This window comes from Haemorhous mexicanus, chromosome 5 (genome assembly GCF_027477595.1).
Source record: "Haemorhous mexicanus isolate bHaeMex1 chromosome 5, bHaeMex1.pri, whole genome shotgun sequence".
NCBI classification, from domain to species: Eukaryota; Metazoa; Chordata; class Aves; order Passeriformes; family Fringillidae; genus Haemorhous; species Haemorhous mexicanus.
Window position 1 is genome coordinate 27,269,776 of NC_082345.1, and position 20,109 is coordinate 27,289,884.

Below are 20,109 nucleotides of genomic sequence, written 5' to 3' on the forward strand. Positions count from 1 at the left end.
TCGTAAAGCATTGGACCACTGTGGCTTTCTCCCATCTTTAAGTACAATCTGCTACTCTTCTTGCTGAGTGGAAAATTGCCTATGTGCATATTAACAGTTGATGAAGTTCTTCATCAGACACAAAGTTCTAGTGAACTTTAGGTGTATTTAAGATGTTTTTCTTTCCCCCTAGTGCCAGCTATGCATTAACACATAGTTTCAGGTGTTTGGGTAACCTGTGTTTTGAAACCTCCAATAATTGGGTAAATACCTTCAGCTAGAGATTCTTCTGTGTAGGCTGCTCTGTTGAACTGGGTTGGCCAGTTCTTTTGCCTGGCAGTGTGCACCCTGCTAGGGAGCATGTCCTTAGCCCTACTCACTGAGTGGCACACAGCTTGGGCCATGGGAAGCGTCCGTGCACTTTCCTCCTAGAGAGGATGCTGTGTGAGGAAATGCATTTGGGAAAGAGGTCACTGTGAAAACATTTATTAATAAATCCACCTTCTTTATTTTTTGAATCCATCACAATGCAGATTAATCTAGATTCTTGATAAAATCAGAACTGGAGATGTGAAGACACAAGCGTCCCATGGATATGCCCTGTTACTGCTGTATAAACTGGTAGTGACCAGAAGGTCATATCCAGTGAGGCCTGAAGAGACAAGATATGTCACACGTCTCCTTGATGTGCCTTCATACAGACATAAGAACTCATGTCCTTCTGGCCAAAGAAGAGGCCTGAACAAATTCTTGTAGTGCAGGGGGAATGAGGAGCCATGCGCACTTCCGAGGGGCGTCAATTGAATACATACAATGTGAGAGATGTTAGTTTTACATTCCAAAGATTGTTGAGGCCATGCTGGCAAGAGTTGAAGGTAGCTTTTCCAGTACAACTGAAACCAAAATTGTCAAATTGTGAGAAAGACAAAGCATCAGGAGAAGAACACCTGTTTTCCTTGCAGGTTTGAGCCTCAGCTGTAAACCATGTTTCTTCACTGAAATAAACTTGTATTTTGGAGAGGAAGAAAAGGAGTGGTGATTTCAATAATTTGATCTTCCTAGGAACTTCAGCAGATACAAAGACAAGGCAGAGAGACCCAGATCAGCCAGGAAAAATCCAGGTTCTGTGGAAGATTGAGAGGAGCAGGGTAGAAACCCCTGAGACGTGGGAGGAAGGCTTCTTATTGAAGATGGTTAATGCCATCACACAGCAGCCTGGCAGAAGGAGTTTGCTGCAGATGAGAATCCTAAGCAATCCTGTAATGGAGTCTGCCTACTACACTACAGAGAAATATTTCTGGGCAGTGACAGCATATGATGCAAATGCTGTCATCCTCTTCATTGTGTTTGCTGCTGCCATTGCAACCAGGAACAGGGTCATGTTGTGTAGTGTCCTGTGCACAGTGAGCAGCAGAGAGTTCCTGACATGCATGAGCTGGGGAGGTGTGTTGGTCACTGGCTGGGCACAGAGGATGCAGCTATGTAGGGCAGCTGGGGGGGAAAACATGGGCCAGAAAGCAACAAGCTAAATAGTCAGAGAGGCCTGGCTGGGAGTGACTAGCTGGAGGGAAGTGGAGGCGGAAAGGCTGTGGGCATGGTGGCTGAAGCACACAGCTGTTTGATATGTGGTGGAGGAAGGCACTGAACAGACTTGGTTGGGTACTATGGGATGGCTCTGGGCAGAGGTCCTGTGGACACACAGCTATTGGGGCTTCCTTGAAAGCTGCGGGCTCTGGTCAGAAGCTGAGCCATGTCTCATTCAGCCTCACCCTTTTCTCCCCAGGATGGGAGTGGACAGGACAGGACCTGTCCATTCCACATAACTTCTCTCCCTTCCCAAATTGATTGTCACCTCTTGTTTCTTGTGGTTCCTCCTCCAGGCAAGAGCAGTCTGTCCTGGTGCCTCTGGAACAGGAGTGGTGTTTCCTGAAAACAGCTCCAGATGCAGCAAAGACAAGAGCAGGGACCAGACCAGATGACAGCTCCAGCTGACTCATTTCCCACCACAACAGTCCTGTCCCTGGCAGCTCCCAAGATTGGCTCTTTCAGGAATGCTCGTATCTGCAGTTTATCTTGTGGATGGCAGTGCCCCAGAAAATTATTACTTGTTCCAGAGAGCCTTAGGAGGCACAAACATAGCAGAGACCCCGTAAATAGGGTCATTCATAACCATCTGAATTAATCCTCCAAAAAATTACATTTACCCAGGGGTGGGATAGAAGTCTCTAAAGCTAGATGCCAGAGTAGATTTGGCTTGCTTTGAATTGGAAAAAACAGCTCTGGAGGTGCTCTTTGGCATATTTCCTTTGTTCTCAGGATTTCCTATGTCTTCCTTAGCTCTGGGCTTCCAATAGCGCTGCAGCCCTCCAGGCAGATGGCTGAAAAGGATGAAGAGCTGCATAGTTTTGCTAATTGAATACCAAGGCACATGCCCCCATCTGTACCCCAGCAAAGCTCTGAGACCGAGAGGGAAAGTCCTGCTTCCATGGGAGTGAGATGGCCTCAGTTTTCCTCAGCAAAATTGCTTGAGAATAACTGCAACACAGCTGGGCATTGCCCCTGGGAGCTGTGGTGGGGATTCAATACAGCAGCAGTGTTTCAAAAGAAGCTCTAAGCAGCCTGGAGCTTCTCCTATTTGAGACCATTCATGTGTTGGTTTTGGGCTATCAGTGGCAGCCAAACTGTCGAAGCAGTTTTTAAGGGTAATTTGTTTTCTTTCAGCCCCCGTGCCTTCCCCAGGCTCGTCTGACTCCTGTATCTTTCTGTCAAGCTCAGACCTCTTGTGCTACAATGCTGCAGGATCCCTGCTCTTGCTGGCAACCATGTTGTCCTTAGCAGATGTGAGTAGGAAGAGACAGCCTAGGTCCTTACAGACAGCCTTGGTTTTGAGAGAGAAGTAGCCACAAGAATGTGTCTCTTACTGTCCCACCCAGTGATCTCCCATGGCCCAACATCACAGCTCTTGGATTTCCCCATCCTGATTTCAACCCCTTGGTTTATTGCTGCTCTTGGCACCTCCTGGACTCTGCCTCCTGCCAAGGCTTGTTCCAAGAGCTCCCAAAACTGTCTCCATCCAGGCTGCCAGAGTGTTTTCAGAGCAGGGAAATGCAAAAAGGCAGCTCTAGGTGTCCTTCCTGCCCAGGACAGTACAACTTCTGGTGATCCCAAGGCCCTTTCTCAAGTTTTCTCCCTGCCTAGCACCTAGTTCTCTGGCAAATGGTACCTCACAAGGGAAGGCCACGTGCAGAGAAGCAGAGCTGTGGTGAGCCCAGCTGCCATGTGAGCACCCCAAGAAGGGGGAGATGTCTTGGCAGGGGTGGTGGGGAAGCAAAGCTCATTAACTTTTTGGCACTCATACTGGGGAATTAGTTTTTAGAAATTATTTTGCCTCGGGCGGGAGGTGGAGGCACTTCCTTCCACTGAAGTTCACTGCTTGGCTGGGAGATCCCAGCGCTGCTCCTCCATACAGGGAGACAGGCAGGCACATTTGTACACACACATAGGCACATGTATGCATGCCATACCTTGCTGGGGAAGGAAGCCCTTTCAGAGGCAGGAAGGGAGCTCTGAGGAGTGAGGTGGCTGTGTCACATATTGCTACCATCAAAAGTACCCAAAGTGCTGCATGCCCATGTTGCAGGCATCGGGCAGGGTCTTTAGCCAATACAGAGCCCTGGTCCCACTTTTCCCTCAGCTGTACACCCTCCCTTGCTGGCTTCATTACTCCTTCTCTCACCTCCTTTTCTTCAAAGTAATCTGCTGTGGATGCTGTCACCCCTGTGGTCTGGCCACAGCCTTCCCTGCCGCTGCCGTTCTGGGTATTCCTGCAGCTCCATGGATGTTTTTTGGCACTAGCAGCATCTCAACCCAGAAGAAGACAAGTTTCTGGGATGTGGTGCAAGTGTCCTTTCAAAATGGCCGTGGTGAAACTCACCCTGCAGGCCTCTGCCAGGGTGAGAAAAATTCCCTACCAAGCCCAATGTACCACACAAATAAATAGTTAAGTCTGGAAGCTGTAAGGGGAATGTACAATTGTCCTAGGAACTAGTACAAGAACAAAAAATTGTACAGATGTCTGTAAAGAAGCAGTGATTAACCTCTGGCAAAGGGTTTGCATGGATAAAAGAAAGAGGAAACCACTTACCAAGCTGGGTTTGGTGCAAGAATCAAACCTTGCGGGTGGGCCTGGAGCCTCCACACAGACTTAGAGCAGTAGGCTCGATTTGTGGGATGTGCAGCACAAGATGTCTCATGTGAGGAGGAACGGAAATTTCCAAGTAATGGCTGCGCTGCCAGTGTGAATGGTCTCGGGTAACTGAAAGATATTAAGAATAAAAGGAAATTAGTCTTGCTTCAAGAACAGCAGAATTTGCAAATCTTGTAGACGTTTCTAAATGTTTTTATCCTTTTTTCCAGATTCACTTCAGGGGAATGTCATTTTGTACGTCACCAAAAAGTCCTTTCAGTACTGCTGGCTTCTGCCTGTCCCTTGTCACTGCCAATGGGCCCCAGATCATACAGAACACATAACAGCAGGTTTTATCTCTGGGGGGGCATTAATTTGACTCTCCTCTTCCTAGCTTATCTTTCAAACAGAATAAGATATTTAAATGTATTTATCCCTTTGCCAAGGTGAAGTAGCAGACTTGAGGATGGATGGATGGATGGATGGATGGATGGATGGATGGATGGATGGATGGATGGATGGATAATACTGTTGCATAAGCTTTGTGTCCTTAGAAAATAAGACAAAAAGTTTTTATTTTCTAAGACAACACATTCCATTAGATTACCAAGCCAAACTTTCACCTTATTGGAGGAAGCTGAGATTAAAGCAATTAGTAATAATAACCACTAATGCCTTTCTTTGGTCAAATGTCATTGCTGCTGCCGGGTTTCCCATCAGCTATGCTTTCAGACACACCTGAGAAACAATTAAATTCCCTTTTGTAGTGGTGGCCTCATAAATTGACGAGCAGCCAGGTGCTACCACCAAGGACAAGACCCACAGCAATAATCTGCAGGAGTTTCTGACTGAGGAGGCACACAAGTGGAGCACTGGCTCTTGTTTTGGGTCTGGGGGAGGCTGCAAGACACCGGCAGGAGTGGAAACAGGGGAAGGGCTGCTCCAGAAGTGCTGCGAAAGTGGCCCTGTGGAGGAGTTGAGGGAATACTCCTGAGGCTGAGGAAAAGATGGCAACTTGGACCCATGAACAGAGAACCCCCTTACCCAGCTCCTTATAATGAGCAGGGTGGTATCAGAGGTCTAAAGGTCTGAAAAGATTCTACAGGGTCTCGAACTGCCAGCAGGGCTGGAGCTATGAGTGACACCTCAGCAGTGTTGCTCCACAGTTCTGTTTGGCCCGATGGCACACCTCTCTGGAGAGGTCCCGTTAGAGACAGGAGTAGAATTAGAGGTTTTAAAAGAGATATTTACATGCTTTGGTGCCAACAGAAGCACCTGAACACTGCAGGAAGGCAAGGAGGTCAGGGAAAGGAAGGTACAAGAACTGGTTGCTTAAAAAAAGAACAATTCTTTCAAATAAAAATGTAAAAGGAGGGAGAGTATGGACCAAGACAAATGTTGAAGGACCCACAATCCTCTTCTCAGGACTGCTGAACATACTCCTTGGGCAAATATGCAGAGAGGTTCAGCCAGCACAGCTGGGTGGTGTGGGTAGATGCCCAAGAGACCTGCAGAAAATACAGTGAAGTTAGCCCTGGTCTCTGCCAGTAAAATTGGTGTTCCTGGAGTTTGGCCTTTGCCATGACATTAGGTGCCTCCTTTTGTGTGCCATCCACTCAGGGCCAGTGTAAGTTGACTATGGCTGGTTGAGTCTGTGAGAAAATGTGCTGTTAAGGGCTGACTGGGCTTCTGAGTGATGGCTGGAGCAGAGCTGCTGGCACCTCCACTAAAATGGGATCACAAAACCAGTAAAAACATATCTGATCTGACAACAGTGCAGCCAGCACAAGTGATGCAATCTGTGGCCATGCCTGCACCTTTCCAGAGACAACATTTCAACTTCCTTCACTAAAGCAGCTCAAGTGTTCTGCTCTCCATGGCAGGGACATGGGGGCAGACAGACATTCCCTACTGCTATGACTCTACTCCATCGTATATTTTCTGATTTCCTGGGGCTTGAAGACAGGGTGGTGTTGATGCTTCCAGCTAGTGATGTTATCCAAGCTCTTCTGGTGGGCAGGAGCTTGCTGCTCTGGGATTCTGAATCAAGAGGGACATACACTATTGGTAGGAGACTTTGTGGACATGGCAAACACCAGATGAGATGTGTATCTCATCACTCTCAGAACTCTAGACAAAAATTAGAGATGTCCATTGCAGGCTAATAATTCAAACTGCTAAGAGACAATTTAGATGATTTTGAAGGTACTTTCCAACCCAAACCACTTCATGATTCTGTGAATTTTCTCTGAATTAATGTCTTCATTTTCTGAAGACATAAATGTCAGTCAGTTGCTGCAGCAGTGGCTGTGAAGTTCTTGGGTCCCTCCAGACGTGTGGTCAGATGTTTGTTCAGATTTCATAACAAGTTTGAGCCTGGGACAAAATCAGGGAGTCCAGCTGCACCTGGCACTGGACAGCTACCATGTTCCCAGTGACTTTCCCATGCCAGCCTGTGATAAAAAGCAAAACTAGGCATATATGACAGTAGCTGTTCCAAACATCAATGATGCCTGGCATGACTGAATGGACTGGAAGATTTCAGGAGAGGACATGGATCTCCTGGCTGGCAGGCTGTGCTCCAGGAAGGAGAGATGTGATCGAGTCTCTTGCTGACAGCAGCCAGAACGCACTGACCATCTGCAGACTCTGCTGGCTCCAGCTTTGGGTGGGTGGAGAACACTGTAACATACCACTAGTATGGTACTGTTCTCCCTGAATGACTTCACCACTGATGGTTATGACTGGCTTAAAATCTGAAGAGGTTGTATCATAATATTGTGTGATTTCTGAACCTGATTAGATTGGGATCTAGATCACAAGTCTTCTCCAGCTAAACTGAAATTCTCAACTACCCAACCTGGCTAGGTAATTCCTTCTTTTTGGTTTCTACTGAGTTAAATCAAATGCATTTCCTTATGGAACCAAACGCCATGCCCAATTTTGCTGGGATGTGTCCAATTGCTGTGGCTCACAGACCACTGTAGGAATACCTGGTTTCTACCGACTCACACTGGCACTCTAAGGCTGAGCCTGGCAAAAAGGACAGGAACAAACTGAGAAATAAAGGCACTTCTGTTGAAATACCACACTCGGCAAAAGAAAAGACCATAGCAGATGTAAGATGCTACTTCTCACACCAGGTTCTGAAAAAGAGGATCAAACCTTTATCCTCCTGTCTCCAGTCCTTTTCTCCATGCTAAAAATTTTACTGACAGGAGAAGAGGGGCTTTGTGCGCTCAAGATCTTACTTAACCAGCTGTTACCAGGGTATTTGCAGGGTTCATGAACTCTCTTCCCGTACAGCAGTGCTCTAAGAGGAGGCTGTTTGCTTCCTGATAAAATTCTGTGGCACTTCAGAAGAAAAATCCTGTATTTTGGGGATGATACACACTTTATAAGAAAGAAACCTTGTGCTATTATCAATATTGACTTAGGAGGGACAGGCAGTAATTGTTGCATCACATACAAATAATCTCACTATCTTCATCTCAGCTAAAAAGTTATCAGGCAGATGCAGACAGCATGTGTATCTCCCTGTAAGAGCCTGCACAGCTTGGAGCTCCTCAAAGCTTCCCAAGAACGTGCCAGAGGATCCCTCTGCTGTTGTGTTTGCAGCCAACATGTACCCTTAACAGCACACACTTGCTTTTTTTCCCCTTCAGACACATGTATTTGTTATAACACCTTGGGAAGGAAAAGGGTGCTGCCTTTGCAAAGTTAGATAACTGGCCCAGTTCTTTGCTGCCGGATTGGCTGGGAGAGGCCCTGTAAAACCACGCTGGCCAGGCGCCCAGCCCAGCCCTGCAAGGCTGCAAGCTATTTCCACAATTGGCCACTTCAGAGTGGGAGAGGGGGAGGTGAAGACAGCCGGGCAAGCTGCATCTCTGCCAGGCTGCTTCCCATTCTCCTTGTTTTTTCTCAGCCAGAGCAGTTCAGCACACCCGCTCCGGGTGCCTCCCAGCCCATCTCACAGCGCCCAGGATAGTGGGGTGTAAGGTTGGTGGCCAGGCACCTGGCCCTCCCTCAGCTCTGCTGGCACAGTCCCAGGACAGGACATGTCAAGCTGCAACACCCCTGGGGGCCCCACTGCCCTGGACTTTCCGGAAGTCCTGAAGTCCCTACTGGAGTATTCCTTGCCCTGGACCAACAAGATGACAGGTAGGATTGAGGAAATATGTACTGGGGGTTCTGTTTTGATTTCTCCATCCCCTCCTTCAGTTGCAAGGTGAGAAAGGGGCAGACCTTGTTTGCTGCAAGCCCTTCCAGGGTGTGTTTCCTCAAAGTGTCCAAGTCAGACAGGGAGTTCTGGCACTGTGCATGTTGTGCAGCTAGGAGGAAAAAGGGCAGCAATGGACTGATTATAAAATCATGCTGAGCTCCTGATCCTTTTAATCTCTGTGCTCAGCTACTTCTTGGAAACACTCAAAGATTCATGCACAGAAAAGGCCTGGGCACAAATGTTGATGCTCACATAGAAGCAATTTCCAGGATTGCCATTTGTTGTTGTCCTGTGGTTAATAACCACTAAGTCTCCAGACATTGCCTTTTCCCAGACTCAGACTGTCCAGAGCCCAGCCTGCATGGGGCAGGCTGACTGTGCAAACTTTGTTTAATTGTTTATCAGTGAAAAGCTGGGATAGAGAACACAGCAAATGCTGCATTTTCTTTGCAAGAGCACTACTGTACTCCTAGGCTTTCTCAGTCTCTGTGCAGCATCCTAGAAAACAAATGGAAAGGACCCAGGAGGTTATTTAGTTTGGGCTTTTGCTGTGCTGAACACTTTGCTCATGCTGCACTGATGGCTTTGCTAGTGCTGGGTCTGCTCCAAGCACCCATCACACAGCTTGAGTACTCTCTGGTTTTGGATAGGATGCTACACACCCTTGACAAGCTGCTTTTTGGTTGTTATGTTTTAACATTTGCTGCACAGCTCTGGGGAGGTGTGTGGGAACACCTCAGCTCAACAAGCCTATGTCTGGGCATGAGTGACCTGAGCTCACAGAAACAAAGATGCACAGAGCTTGCTCTTCTCTAGGAAGTTGCTACCAGGACATCCAGGCAGCTCTGCAGTGTTGAGGGGCAGCAGAACCCAGGAGCAGAAAAGCCAGACAATGTGGAGAGGGACCCTGCTCTTGCTCCAGGGTCAATGGGAGAAAAGGCTGCTCCTGTGACAGTAAAGCATTCATGTAAGGAAAGGCACCTGCCTACACCTGCTGTAACACAGTGAGCCCTATGGCACATGCACAGCTCCCTGTGGAAAAGGGAAATAGGGCAAGGGGAACTGCCCCACCCCTAAGGGGCTCATTTTGTCACATTGCTCTGCTGCTGCCTCCTGTGAGCTCTCTCTCTTCTTTGCTGAGACTGCCCACTAACAGGTGTGTTTACATGCCACACCGTATGAAGTTGCACTGGTTGTGTGGACCCAGGGCATGTTTTCCCAGCTGACAGTAGCCAGGTACTGTGGGTAAGAAAGTGGAACTGTCTGGGAGGAGGCAGTAACAGCCAAGGGCAGCTCATGTGGTGCAGAGTCTTGCTGTGGCTAAGCTGAGTTTGGCTGCTTTTCTGGGATCTCTGTTCTCCACAGCCAAGTGGATTCAATTAATCCAAGGGAGGAGTGCTGGCAAGACCTATCTGTTTAGAGTAGGGGGTAGAGGAGAGATCAATGATTTGAAGAGAGAATAATTTAGTCTTAACTGAATATGACTTATTTGGCAGCTGAGAGTGCTGTTTTGTGGCAGCTTTCTTCCTCAGCTCCAGGACCACCCTGCCTTTCCACATCACTTCCCGTAGTCCTCAGAACTGTATTTATTATGCTGCCTCCCTCTCCAGACCAGCATTCCCATCATGGCCCTCTTCCCACAGAGCTCAGTCTCTCCTTCTGGGTCTCCATACTTGGACAGCACTCATCTGGATTTGCTAGTTCTCAGGCCTCTCTTTGAAATTCTCTATTCTGCTATTCAAACCTCCCAGTGGGGCTTACTGTACATCTTCCCCTCACACCCTGTGCCCAGCAGTGAGCTGCTTATCACTTGCCTCCCTCCCTGCTGCACCCCAGAACTGGGCTGTTCTGTATCATCTGGCCCTGACAAGACTCCCAGCAGCAACAGCCAAGGCTGCTGCATTCCTCTCCTCACATCTCATTGTCCTCTACTCTTCCTTCTCAGCTGCAGAGTGAAAGCAAATGTAAAATCACAGGCAGATCCCAGCTTAACCAAGAAGGTAAAGCTTGTGGTACAGTGCTTGCTTTCTGTTGGCAATTGCTTTGAACACTAATCCCCAGAGGCAGTGAGGAAAAGCTCTCAGGGCAGCCTCCCTCTTAGCTGGCAGGGCAGTGCTAATGCTGGAGCAAGGCGATGTGAGAAGCAGCCCACAGGAATGTTCCTCAGGAACTCCCTCCCTCCCTCCTGCCTTTGGGAAGAGCAGCTAACGTTGTGTAGTCTAGATCCTTTCCAAGGAAAGTCACAACTCTCAGTGGTGCAGAACAAAACTTAGTACAGTGGAGCATGGGTGGAAATGTGGTGGAGGAAGAACATGGTCAATCTACAGGGAAAAGCCCTGAAGTAAAAGCTGCTGAGTGGTTTTAATAACCTCCCTTCATACAGACATTACCCAGCGAAGCAGCTGCCATTGAGCTCTGCAGGGGTGATGTGCGCAGACCCTGTTCCTTGAAGGAGTGTTGTACAGTACTGAGGCACAGCATCATCCTTGGGGGCCACCAGCATTGACAACAATGGAACAAAGTGACCATGAGAGCTACAACTGAATGGGAAGCCTGCAGCCTGCCCCACTTTGGCTGCATCTACTTGCCTAAAAGCTGTTCTTTTGTGACCTCACTTGGTTGTGTTCTCTATCTACCACCTATCAGTAGCTGTTTCCTAGACAAAAGCACTGCTGCAGGCTTGCTGCCCCTTGCCAAGCTGTGTGTGCTGCCTCTGTCGTGTGTGGTCTGACATCTGTGTCTCATTACCCTCTGTGAAGTGCCATCTCCCTTTCACACATGTGCCTTTTCTTCCTGCCAGCTGAGCTTGGCAAGGCGGAGGGAGTCCATGGAGGGCACGTAGCAGCCCTGGAGCATGCTGGGCAGCGGAGCATGACCTGCTCTGCCTGCTTCTTGCAACTGGATTTATCAGCCTTGATAAATGATGCATTAACCTGCGCCGTCAGCCTATACTAACAGGGTGTCCCTTTCCAAGCTTCCTGCTGGGCAGCATGTGTGCAGGAGTTGCATCGGGAATCCCACTCATTCCCTGTGAAGGAGGGAGCAGACTGGGCCTCCCAGCCCATGCAAGAGAAGTAGCTGCTGGGTAGGGCAGCTCCACATCACTCAGGTTGGGTGGAGATGTCCTTTGGTCCTCATTGCTGTAAGACAATGGAGAAAAACACCTACCCTGTGTGACTTCACGTTCCATTCCTTTTCCTGGGGCATGTGGAGAAGAGTTTAGACCTGATTTTGCTTTTGTTGGTGTTTTTTGGGGTATTTTTTGTCACAAAGACCATCAGGGTTTATTAGCAAGGGTCACGTAAAATCGTGCCTTGTCAGGTAAATTAAATGTCTGAGGTTTGTGGCAGGGAAGTTCAACCAAGCAGATGCCCGAGTGCCTACCTGAGAGGAAGATGTCTTTTTTTTCTGCTAGCACGAATGGGAATGCCTCTGCCGTCGCTCTCGCGGCTCTGTTGGATGCAGACGGGCGGATCCCAGCGGAGCACACCCCTCCCTTTCCCGGCTCGCAGCACTGTATAGTAGGTTCGCTGCAGCCCATCCTGCCGAGGGAGCAGCAGCCGCTGCTGACAGGAAAAGCCTGTGGCTGCAGCATGAGACTTCTGCGAATTTATTCATTCGTGGGAGAGGCTCCTCAGTATCCACCTGTGCTCTCGGGAACCAACTTGGCAATATTTGCTCCCTTCTTTTGTTCAGCAGCTTAAATCCCAGCACGGCATCCTTGTTGCTAGAGCCAGGGAGCCGCTTGGAGAATCACAAGAATTTCTTGTGATCATGACAATTTGGAAAGGTGGCCTCTCCTCCCTTCCCCCAGGCAGCACTGCAGTGAAGTCCCTCTCCCTGCCCATGTTATCTAGGGCACGCCGCTGCGGGCATCGTGTGGGACGGAGGGAGATTAAATCCAGGGCACGCGCGAAAGGTGATTTCGGGATCCTAAATGAGGATATGCAAGGGCGGGCTGGAGCGCTGGTGCCGTGACAGGGCGGGAGGGGGAGGGGGTTCGCAGGCGTCGCGCTGCCGGGACGGCCCTCACGGGCGCCCGCTCGACCGCGGCCCCCTCAGGCACTGCTGGGCCGCGGGAACAGCCGGGCGCGCGGAGGCACAGGAGGCGCGCGGCCTCCGCCGCCCACGCGCGCGCTGCCTCCCCCCGCCTCCTCCGCCCTCCTGACAGTGACGCAGCGCCTGCGGGAGGAGCGGGAGGGGCGGGGCTCCGAATGCTAATGAGCTCCGTTGAGGCCCCGCCTCTGCACGTGCCCTGACGGGCGGGGGGCGCGTGCCCGCGCCGGCCGCGGAGAGGGCAGGGCGGGGAAGGCGGGGCCTGTTCGCGCGGGACCACCCCCCTCGGGGGACACGGGCCAATCCCGGGGCGCGAAGAGGCCGGGCCGGGGCGGGGTCCCGGAGCTCATGAATACTGAAGCACGCGCCGGGCGTCAGCTGGCCGCGCCTGCGCCGTTTGCTCCGCGCTTCTCCGCCGCTGCTGCCGCCGCCGGGTCCCGGGGAGCCGCCGCAGCCCCGCGCCGCCGGTGACCGCTGACAGCCCGCCCGCCCGCGGGGAGTATGCCCGGCCGCGCCGCGCACCAGGAGGCGGCGGCGGCGGCGGGAGGACCAGAGCCCACTGCAGCCGGGGGGAGCGCGGGGGCCGCCGCGCAGCAGGAGCGGCGGGGCCTGGCGGGTGCGTTCCCGCTGGTGCTGAAGAAGCTGATGGAGAACCCGCCGCGGGAGGCGCGCCTGGGTGAGCGCGGGGGCGCGCGCGGGGGCAGCGGGAGCGCGCGGCGCCCCCCAGTTATCCGCCCCCACCGCCCCCTTCCCGCCCCGTGGCTCGGAGGGCGGGACCCGCCGGGTCACGGCGGGACTGGCCGCGGGGGGAGCACCCGCGGGAGAGGCCGCCCGCCGCGGCCCCCTCCCTCCGCCCCGTCCCTCCCTCCCTCCGCCCCCTGGCCGGCCGAGCCAAGAGCCGGCAGCACGGGATCGCTCCCCGCCTCCCGGGGATCGTCCTCTCCGGAGCGTGTGGGTGCCTGCGCCGGGCAAACCCGAACGCTGCGGGAGCGAGGGGTGGGCAGGAGCCGAGACGCGACACGCTGGTTTTAGTCCCTCGGCTCTCCGCAGCCTCCCCCGCCTGTAGACGCGTAGCTGGGAGCAGCAGTGAGAAGGTTTCCAGTCTTGCTTGACCTTAATTGCTGGGAAGTTGCCCGATGACACGAGTAAACAGCGGATCCCCTCAGCTTAGGTTCGGTGATAATCCATAAGGGTATGAGTGACTGCCTGCACATGCAGTCCTGCATGGGCTGGAGCTGCCTCTCTGCCCCTGCTGATGTGGACAGCAGCTGTGTAAATAACAGTGCTAGTACTTGTAGTCTTCGGTGCTGATGGCACACTTTCTTTTTTTTCTTGGCTTTTTTTTGGCTTTTTTTTTCTCTTTCTCATCTGGCAGTATTTTTGCCTTTCTGAGTATCAGTTTCATTTCGAGGAAGGCTCAGGATTATCTGCACTGCTGTAATGCCCAGTGTACTGGGATATATTAAAAGAAGTCCTTACACCATGAATTTTGAGGTTAAAAATATGTTTTTGGAACAGTACACGACAGGGTAAACCACAGCATAAACAAGGTTGGCAAGATTTTTGCTGGTGAGGATCCTACCTACCTTGCATGTCTAATATTGCACAATACCCTGTAAATCCATTTTGTGTTTCTGGAGACTATCTTTTTCTCCTTCCTGCTAAAAAAAAAAGTCAGTTTGTGATAAAGGTTTTAGTTATGTTGCTATGGTGCAGAATGCTGCAGCACACAGAATCTTGAATCTACCGAATAATGGGATTTCTTAAGATATTTCTGCACCCGGTCCTTTTTAAAGACATTAGTGCTAGCAGGAGCAATTTCAGTTAATGTGTGGTTGCTGATAGGGATTTAGTAACTTCATCTTGGGGCTGATTTTTGTGTTCAGAATCATGTGATGTAAAATTCTGAAATTAATATGATTGTGAGGTAGTGCATTTTTCTAAAATTAGAAACATTTGATACTAGATTGATTAATAGATGACCCCATTCCAGCTCGTGAAGGTGTTCAGCTGAAGCCTCTGAAGCTTGCTAGTGAGTCCATTTCATCTTGATTATCCCTCTCCATTCACGGTGTGATAAAGTTCAGGTTGTTCTTGTTCTTAAAATTTCTCCATAGATTCCCTTAGGTTCACTTTGTTCTGTTTCACTTCACACTTTGTGGAACTTGTTGCTCTCTGTTTATTTTGGTCTCTGATACTTTTCTTGTTTGCATATTCAAGACAAAAGAAAGAATGCCTTCATTGTCAGCAGGTAGTTACTCCTAATTTACAAAAGGCTTGTCAGTAGACCTGTGACTCAATTGACTTCAGAGGGTCCTTGATTATTTTCTGTTCTTTTAACTGTGATACACTCAAAATGTTAAAAAATTACTCATTCACTTAATCCATTGGTGCACTTTCAGCAAACTGTCTGAGAAAAAGCCCTGCACTTTTGTTTGGAATGCCTATTGACAAAAACACAGTTTTCTGTTTTATTCTGTAAGGAATTATATCAGCTAGCTGCAGTGTCTGTCCGTTTGTAGTCTCTGCAAGCTACCTGTGGGTTTTCCAGCTGCTGTGGGTAATTTGACTACCCAGTCAAAGCAAGCAGCTTTCTACTCCTCCTGAGCAGCAGAGGAGGGAGGTCAGCCAGTTCCAGCAGAATGTCATCCCCTTGAACACCTTGCCATGGACCAGGTACAGCTCACCAGCCTTGCTGGGAGTTGGAAGGATTAAATAAATAAAAATAATGATATTTCCATAAAAAAGAGAAAAGTCATGTGGATTAAGGGAAGGCAGTTGTTATTCTGGAGCAGGAGTGTAGGTCTCTTCCATTAGTAAGGAGCTGCAACATAGTCTCCAAAGGATGCCTTAATTACAAGTTGCATGCTGCTGTGGCAGGAGAAATGCCTCAGCAAACATCACAGTAATGGGCATTAGGGATAGGGAACCCTGCAACCTGCCTTGCTCCATCCTCACAAGTGGGACTAAAGATTTATGGAGCAATCAGCCTAAACACACACACACACACACACACACACACGCACATATATAGTGGTTTCAGTATAATTTGTCATTATTTTTTGGTGAACAAGAGGACGTTTGTCAAATAAGTATTTGTTCTGTTTGTGGCTGGGCTAGCTCTTGACAGCGTGGTGGCCAAAGTGTTTTGGTTGGTTTTTGGTTTAGTTGGTTTTTTGGTTTTGAGGAAAAACCAGGACAGGGAATAAAGCTCTTTTCATGCTGCTGCTTTTGGTTAAAGCAGCAGTATTTCCAACAGTTCAGTAACTGGAATGGTCCACTTAAGTCACTGAGCATAAACTGGTGTCCTCACTGTTGACAGCAAATGTAGAGCCCAGTTAATAGGTCACAGTAGCAGGATGAGGGGGCTAAATCAGACATGAGCCATCATCTGCAGAAGTACAGTCCAGATTTATCAGGGTGACCTTGAATCGCTGCAAATGGAGCCTCTTAGGATACTGCAGCTCTACTGTCAGGTAATACCTGTTTACACTATAAATATCTTAAGAGAATTAATCTTTCAGGTCCCTGTGCTGAGGTAGGCAGAAAGTTCCCCCTCAAGATGCAAGAAGTTAATTAGTGTTTCATTAGATGTTGTGCACCCAAGCAGGATGTTGTGTGTCAGAAATAAAGATTAAATGAATAGAAAGAAAGCCTGTGGGAAAACATCAGTGCATAAATGATCATACAAAGGTTTTACCGTGTTCTGTATCATCTTTGAAACAGATGAGCTCCCAATATGTGTTAATTTCTGCTATTTTATTTCAGATACTGTTAGAAGTGAGGGAGGAGAGAGAGACAGCATAGCTAAACAAAGACAGCACTGGGGGCCCAGTGCTTGCTGATGAGTTGTCAGCTTGTAGCAGAAGGACAAAAAATTTCAGATGCTTTTCTCACGTGGTGGAAGGATCTAATCTGGTGTGAGCAGGGACAATCACAAGAGGAAATTGGAGGAACCACAGTTTTTTCAGGTTACTGCAGGACAGCAGGTTGATCATGCACATCCAAAAGGCATTAAAAGATCTGAGAAGAGCCACATATGCCAGTAGTGTAGTCTTTTTAGCATCTACCTTCTGATAAATATTTTTAAGCTTTATATTCAGTCTAACAATATTTTTTTTTTCTTCTCTTTTGGAGGTGTCAAATTAGATATTGCAAAATAAAAGCACTGCTGGTTTGTATTACTGGCATAAGTTATAATGGTGTACTGTTGTTTTCAAGAGTTAAGAATTTTTTTTCCTTTTCAGTTGACATTTTGACTTGACATTTCACAAGTTTTTTATCATGCTAATTAGAAACAGTTATTTACAAATAATTCATTATTGTTGCTTGGATTTGTTTTGGTGCTGTCTTTACTAGGATATCATCCACAACATCCAGTGCAAATTGGGTTTGGTTGTGCTGGGCACTATGAAGTGTTGGGAAGTACACAATCTCTATTCACAGGTGAAATATCGGTTCCAATTTGGTGGGGCCTGCACCAGTAGTAAGGGAAATCCTCCTTATATAGGGAGTAGATGCTGTTTCTTTACTGACTTCAAGTAGGAGCTGTTTAGAAACATTCTGGTTATTGACACCATTACTGTTAACCTGCATGTTTGCTTTGTCCAAGCAAAGGCTAGGAAAGTTGCAAAACTCCCCGTGAAAAGGAGTTTATAGCAGGAACAGAAGCTGGAAGATGGTGATTTGGAGGGAGCAGTGTGAAGTGGCAAGGAGAAAGCCAAAAGCTGCGAGGTGATATTACCAAAGCTTAGGTCCAGGAGCCACTGGTCTGAATTTAATGTGTCCTTTAGGTACTTGCTCTTGATCCCAAGCCAGTAGCTGGTGAATACTTTCTCAGCTGCTTGGTTTAAAATCATTATCTTCTTTTGTATAAAATATTCAGAATACGGTAGATAATTTACTTTGTATGGCAGCTCTGTTCTTAAAGCCATAAAAAGCTCTTTCAGTCTCAGATCCACACCAGCTAAGGCAACAGCGGAAGGAATGCCACTTTTATCAGAATAGGTTTTATATAAATAGGCTTTTCTGATTTAGAGCTGAGTTTCACCCCCACTTCCACCCCCGATAAAGAAAAATGCTCCTTTAGCATATTGTAGCCAGTCTAGAAAACCCTAATGCCAAAGATTGGTGCATTTTATTGGGCTAATCTCTCTTAATACTGGAGATCCAAACTGGTCCAGTGTATGTCCTTGGAGTCCCTGTTCTATTGAATTGAGTATTTGTTGGCTTCCATGGTAATGCCCAGTTTGCAGGTGATTAGGGTACAACTGGTGACTGTCCCTTCCTTTTGACAGCAGTGCTGGCTCAGTGCTGGCAGTACTAGCACTGCTTCTGGAATGCCTCCTTCACTGCTGACAGAACTGCATGGCTGCATGGAGAACTGGATCAGGAAAAGGACTTGGATTTTTAATTTTTTTTTCTGCCAGCTTATTTTTATCTCTTGAATTATGTAATTATTCCATAACTTGAGTTTTCTGCTTGGATTATGTCCCAGACAATTGTTAAAATTCAGTAGCTATGGGGAACATAGAAACAGCCATTTTTCTGTAATATGTGCACTGTAGCACAGTAAATGGAGAAAAACGCATCAGTCTCTTGTGACTTGGGGGTGTGATGTGGGAGTGTGCCTTATTAGACATCTCCCCAAAGAGTGAAAATTGTATGTGGGTACTCTGAGCTATCTATAGTGTGCAGCACTTGGAGCTATTGCTTTCTGTGGACATGCTGAGTCATTTCAGAGAGAAATGCTTCTAAAATGCTGAACAGTAAGCATCCAGGTCTCTGGTGTCCTATGGACCTTTTGACTGATTTTCAAATGTAATCTGAAAACTCATATTCTTCTCCCGTTTGTATTTAAATTATTGTTCTGCACCTTCCTTCTTTGTGCATAGAATAAGCTACTCTGCTTCCTCAGAATTTTCTTAAATGGTTTCCCACGTAATCCTGCTTAGGGACACTCACTTTTGTTGTCTTCTGAGATGGGTATGTGAAACCCAGGCTGTTTTGCAGTGACTGGTTAATAAGCTCCATGCAGCACTTCGTCTCCCCTTGGTAAGCTGTCTCAGCAAAGATGCTGCTCTGCAGGGCTGCTCAGCTGCCTGTGGCCCAGCCATCACAGGGGGTTAGAGCCTTCCATACATAAATGTTCCTTTTCAACATCTGGTTTTCCAGATCATGTCATGAGGCAGAACCATGAGCTTACTGAATTTCCTTTCATGGGGATTTTGTTGGACTCTTAAACCTTGATCTCTCCTGTGTTTTGGCTTGTACAGTGACCTACTTGTATTTTTCAGATAAAGAGAAGGAGAAAATAAAGCTTGAAGAAGATGAGGCAGCAGCTGCCAGCACTATGGCAGTCTCAGCTTCCCTCATGCCACCCATTTGGGACAAAACTATTCCTTATGATGGCGAGTCTTTCCACCTGGAGTACATGGATCTGGATGAGTTCCTGCTGGAGAATGGAATTCCTTCCAGCCCTACTCACCTGGATTTGAACCAGAATCCACTCTTGCCTGTGGCTGAGCTGGAAGCGAAGGAATCTGCCAGTGCTTCCACTGGTTCTCCTGCATCATCCTCTTCCACTGCGGTTTACCAGCAATCTGAAGCAGCCTCCAGCACAGGTAGATGGACTAATATGGGGCTCTGAGGAACTCCAGTTGTTCTCATATTAAAAGGTGTCTCTTTAGATCAAAGAGGAGATATGCTAACCTGTCAGTGTTTGCTGTGGCAGGTTAGACAGTACAAACATGCTCAATGTAGAGCCTTAGCTCTTGTGTCAATTCATGAAGATGCTGCCTTTCCTTTTCTTTCCCTCTTCCCATCCTGTAAAGAATGAGTGTCTATCAATGTGCAGTCTGTTTGTCTATCAGTGTGCAGTCTGTTTTGCTTTTGAAATTATAAGAGCTGAAATAGCAACATAAAGTATTTGCTTTCTTGGTATTGCTAATATAGTAAGAAGCTGGACAAGTTGAGAAAATACTTTCTCAGGTTATTTTACAACAGATTTGATAGCTTGTCACAAGTCATTTTTACTACCTTGGTCTGCTTGGGTGAACTTATGAACTTAATGTACCTCAAATAACAATGTTAAATAGAAAAACAATGAAGCAGTCTTTTTTGTGGTAGCCTGGGAAATGTGAATACAGACACTTGGAAAAGGTGTTTTAATCATGCAGTTTGATGTTCTGTGGTGCTTTGAAGTGGGAATGAAGGAACAAACAAACAAAACTGTGCTTAAATGGTACTAGGAAACTTCATTTGTACTATGGAGATCTTCTCTGTTAAAGAATTCAGCTGCTTGGTTTGCCCTAGATTTGGAGTTTGAACATGATAGCCGTCACAGTACTATTTTATGAGCAAGCTTTAAAGAAAGCGTTTTGCTCTGGGCCTTTTTTGTGAATCTGTGGGAACGATAACATGGAACTCCTTCCGTAAGTTACAGGGTGTGGCTTTTTTCTAGGTGGTGTATGCAAAACTTATTTTTTGATCACTACTGCACATGGCAGTGACATGCAGTTTTGCAACTCATGTATATGAAGTTTTGTAAACAATAGATTAATATGATAAAGCTCATATGAACACTGCCAGTGTCAGACATTTCTGTCAGGGCATTTATTTCTATGTGGAAAGAAGAATACTGTTGCATTTGTAGCAAATCCTCCTT

The 20,109-nt window shown here is 47.8% G+C and overlaps 1 protein-coding gene and 1 long non-coding RNA gene across 4 annotated transcripts in view; one reads left to right on the forward strand and one right to left on the reverse strand.

Annotated features, from left to right (window-relative positions):
- Nucleotides 1–33: 33 nt before the first annotated feature.
- On the reverse strand, nt 34–12,459 carry LOC132327376 (uncharacterized). Its single transcript, XR_009486525.1, has 3 exons — nt 11,772–12,459; nt 4,124–4,294; nt 34–2,357 (listed from the first exon to the last, which is right to left on the reverse strand). It is a non-coding gene; the product is annotated as an uncharacterized LOC132327376 (long non-coding RNA).
- TEF (TEF transcription factor, PAR bZIP family member) overlaps nt 8,002–20,109 on the forward strand; it is a 28,987-nt gene continuing 16,879 nt past the window's right edge. The window contains exons 1-2 of one of the 3 annotated variants that reach the window (XM_059846536.1): nt 8,002–8,326; nt 18,740–19,066. In XM_059846536.1, the coding sequence (XP_059702519.1) occupies nt 8,224–8,326; nt 18,740–19,066 (430 nt within the window). In that variant the 5' untranslated portion in view covers nt 8,002–8,223. Of the gene's footprint in view, nt 8,327–12,862; nt 13,120–18,739; nt 19,067–20,109 lie in introns of those variants that run through there. The other 2 variants (XM_059846535.1, XM_059846534.1) reach the window with 2 other exon arrangements.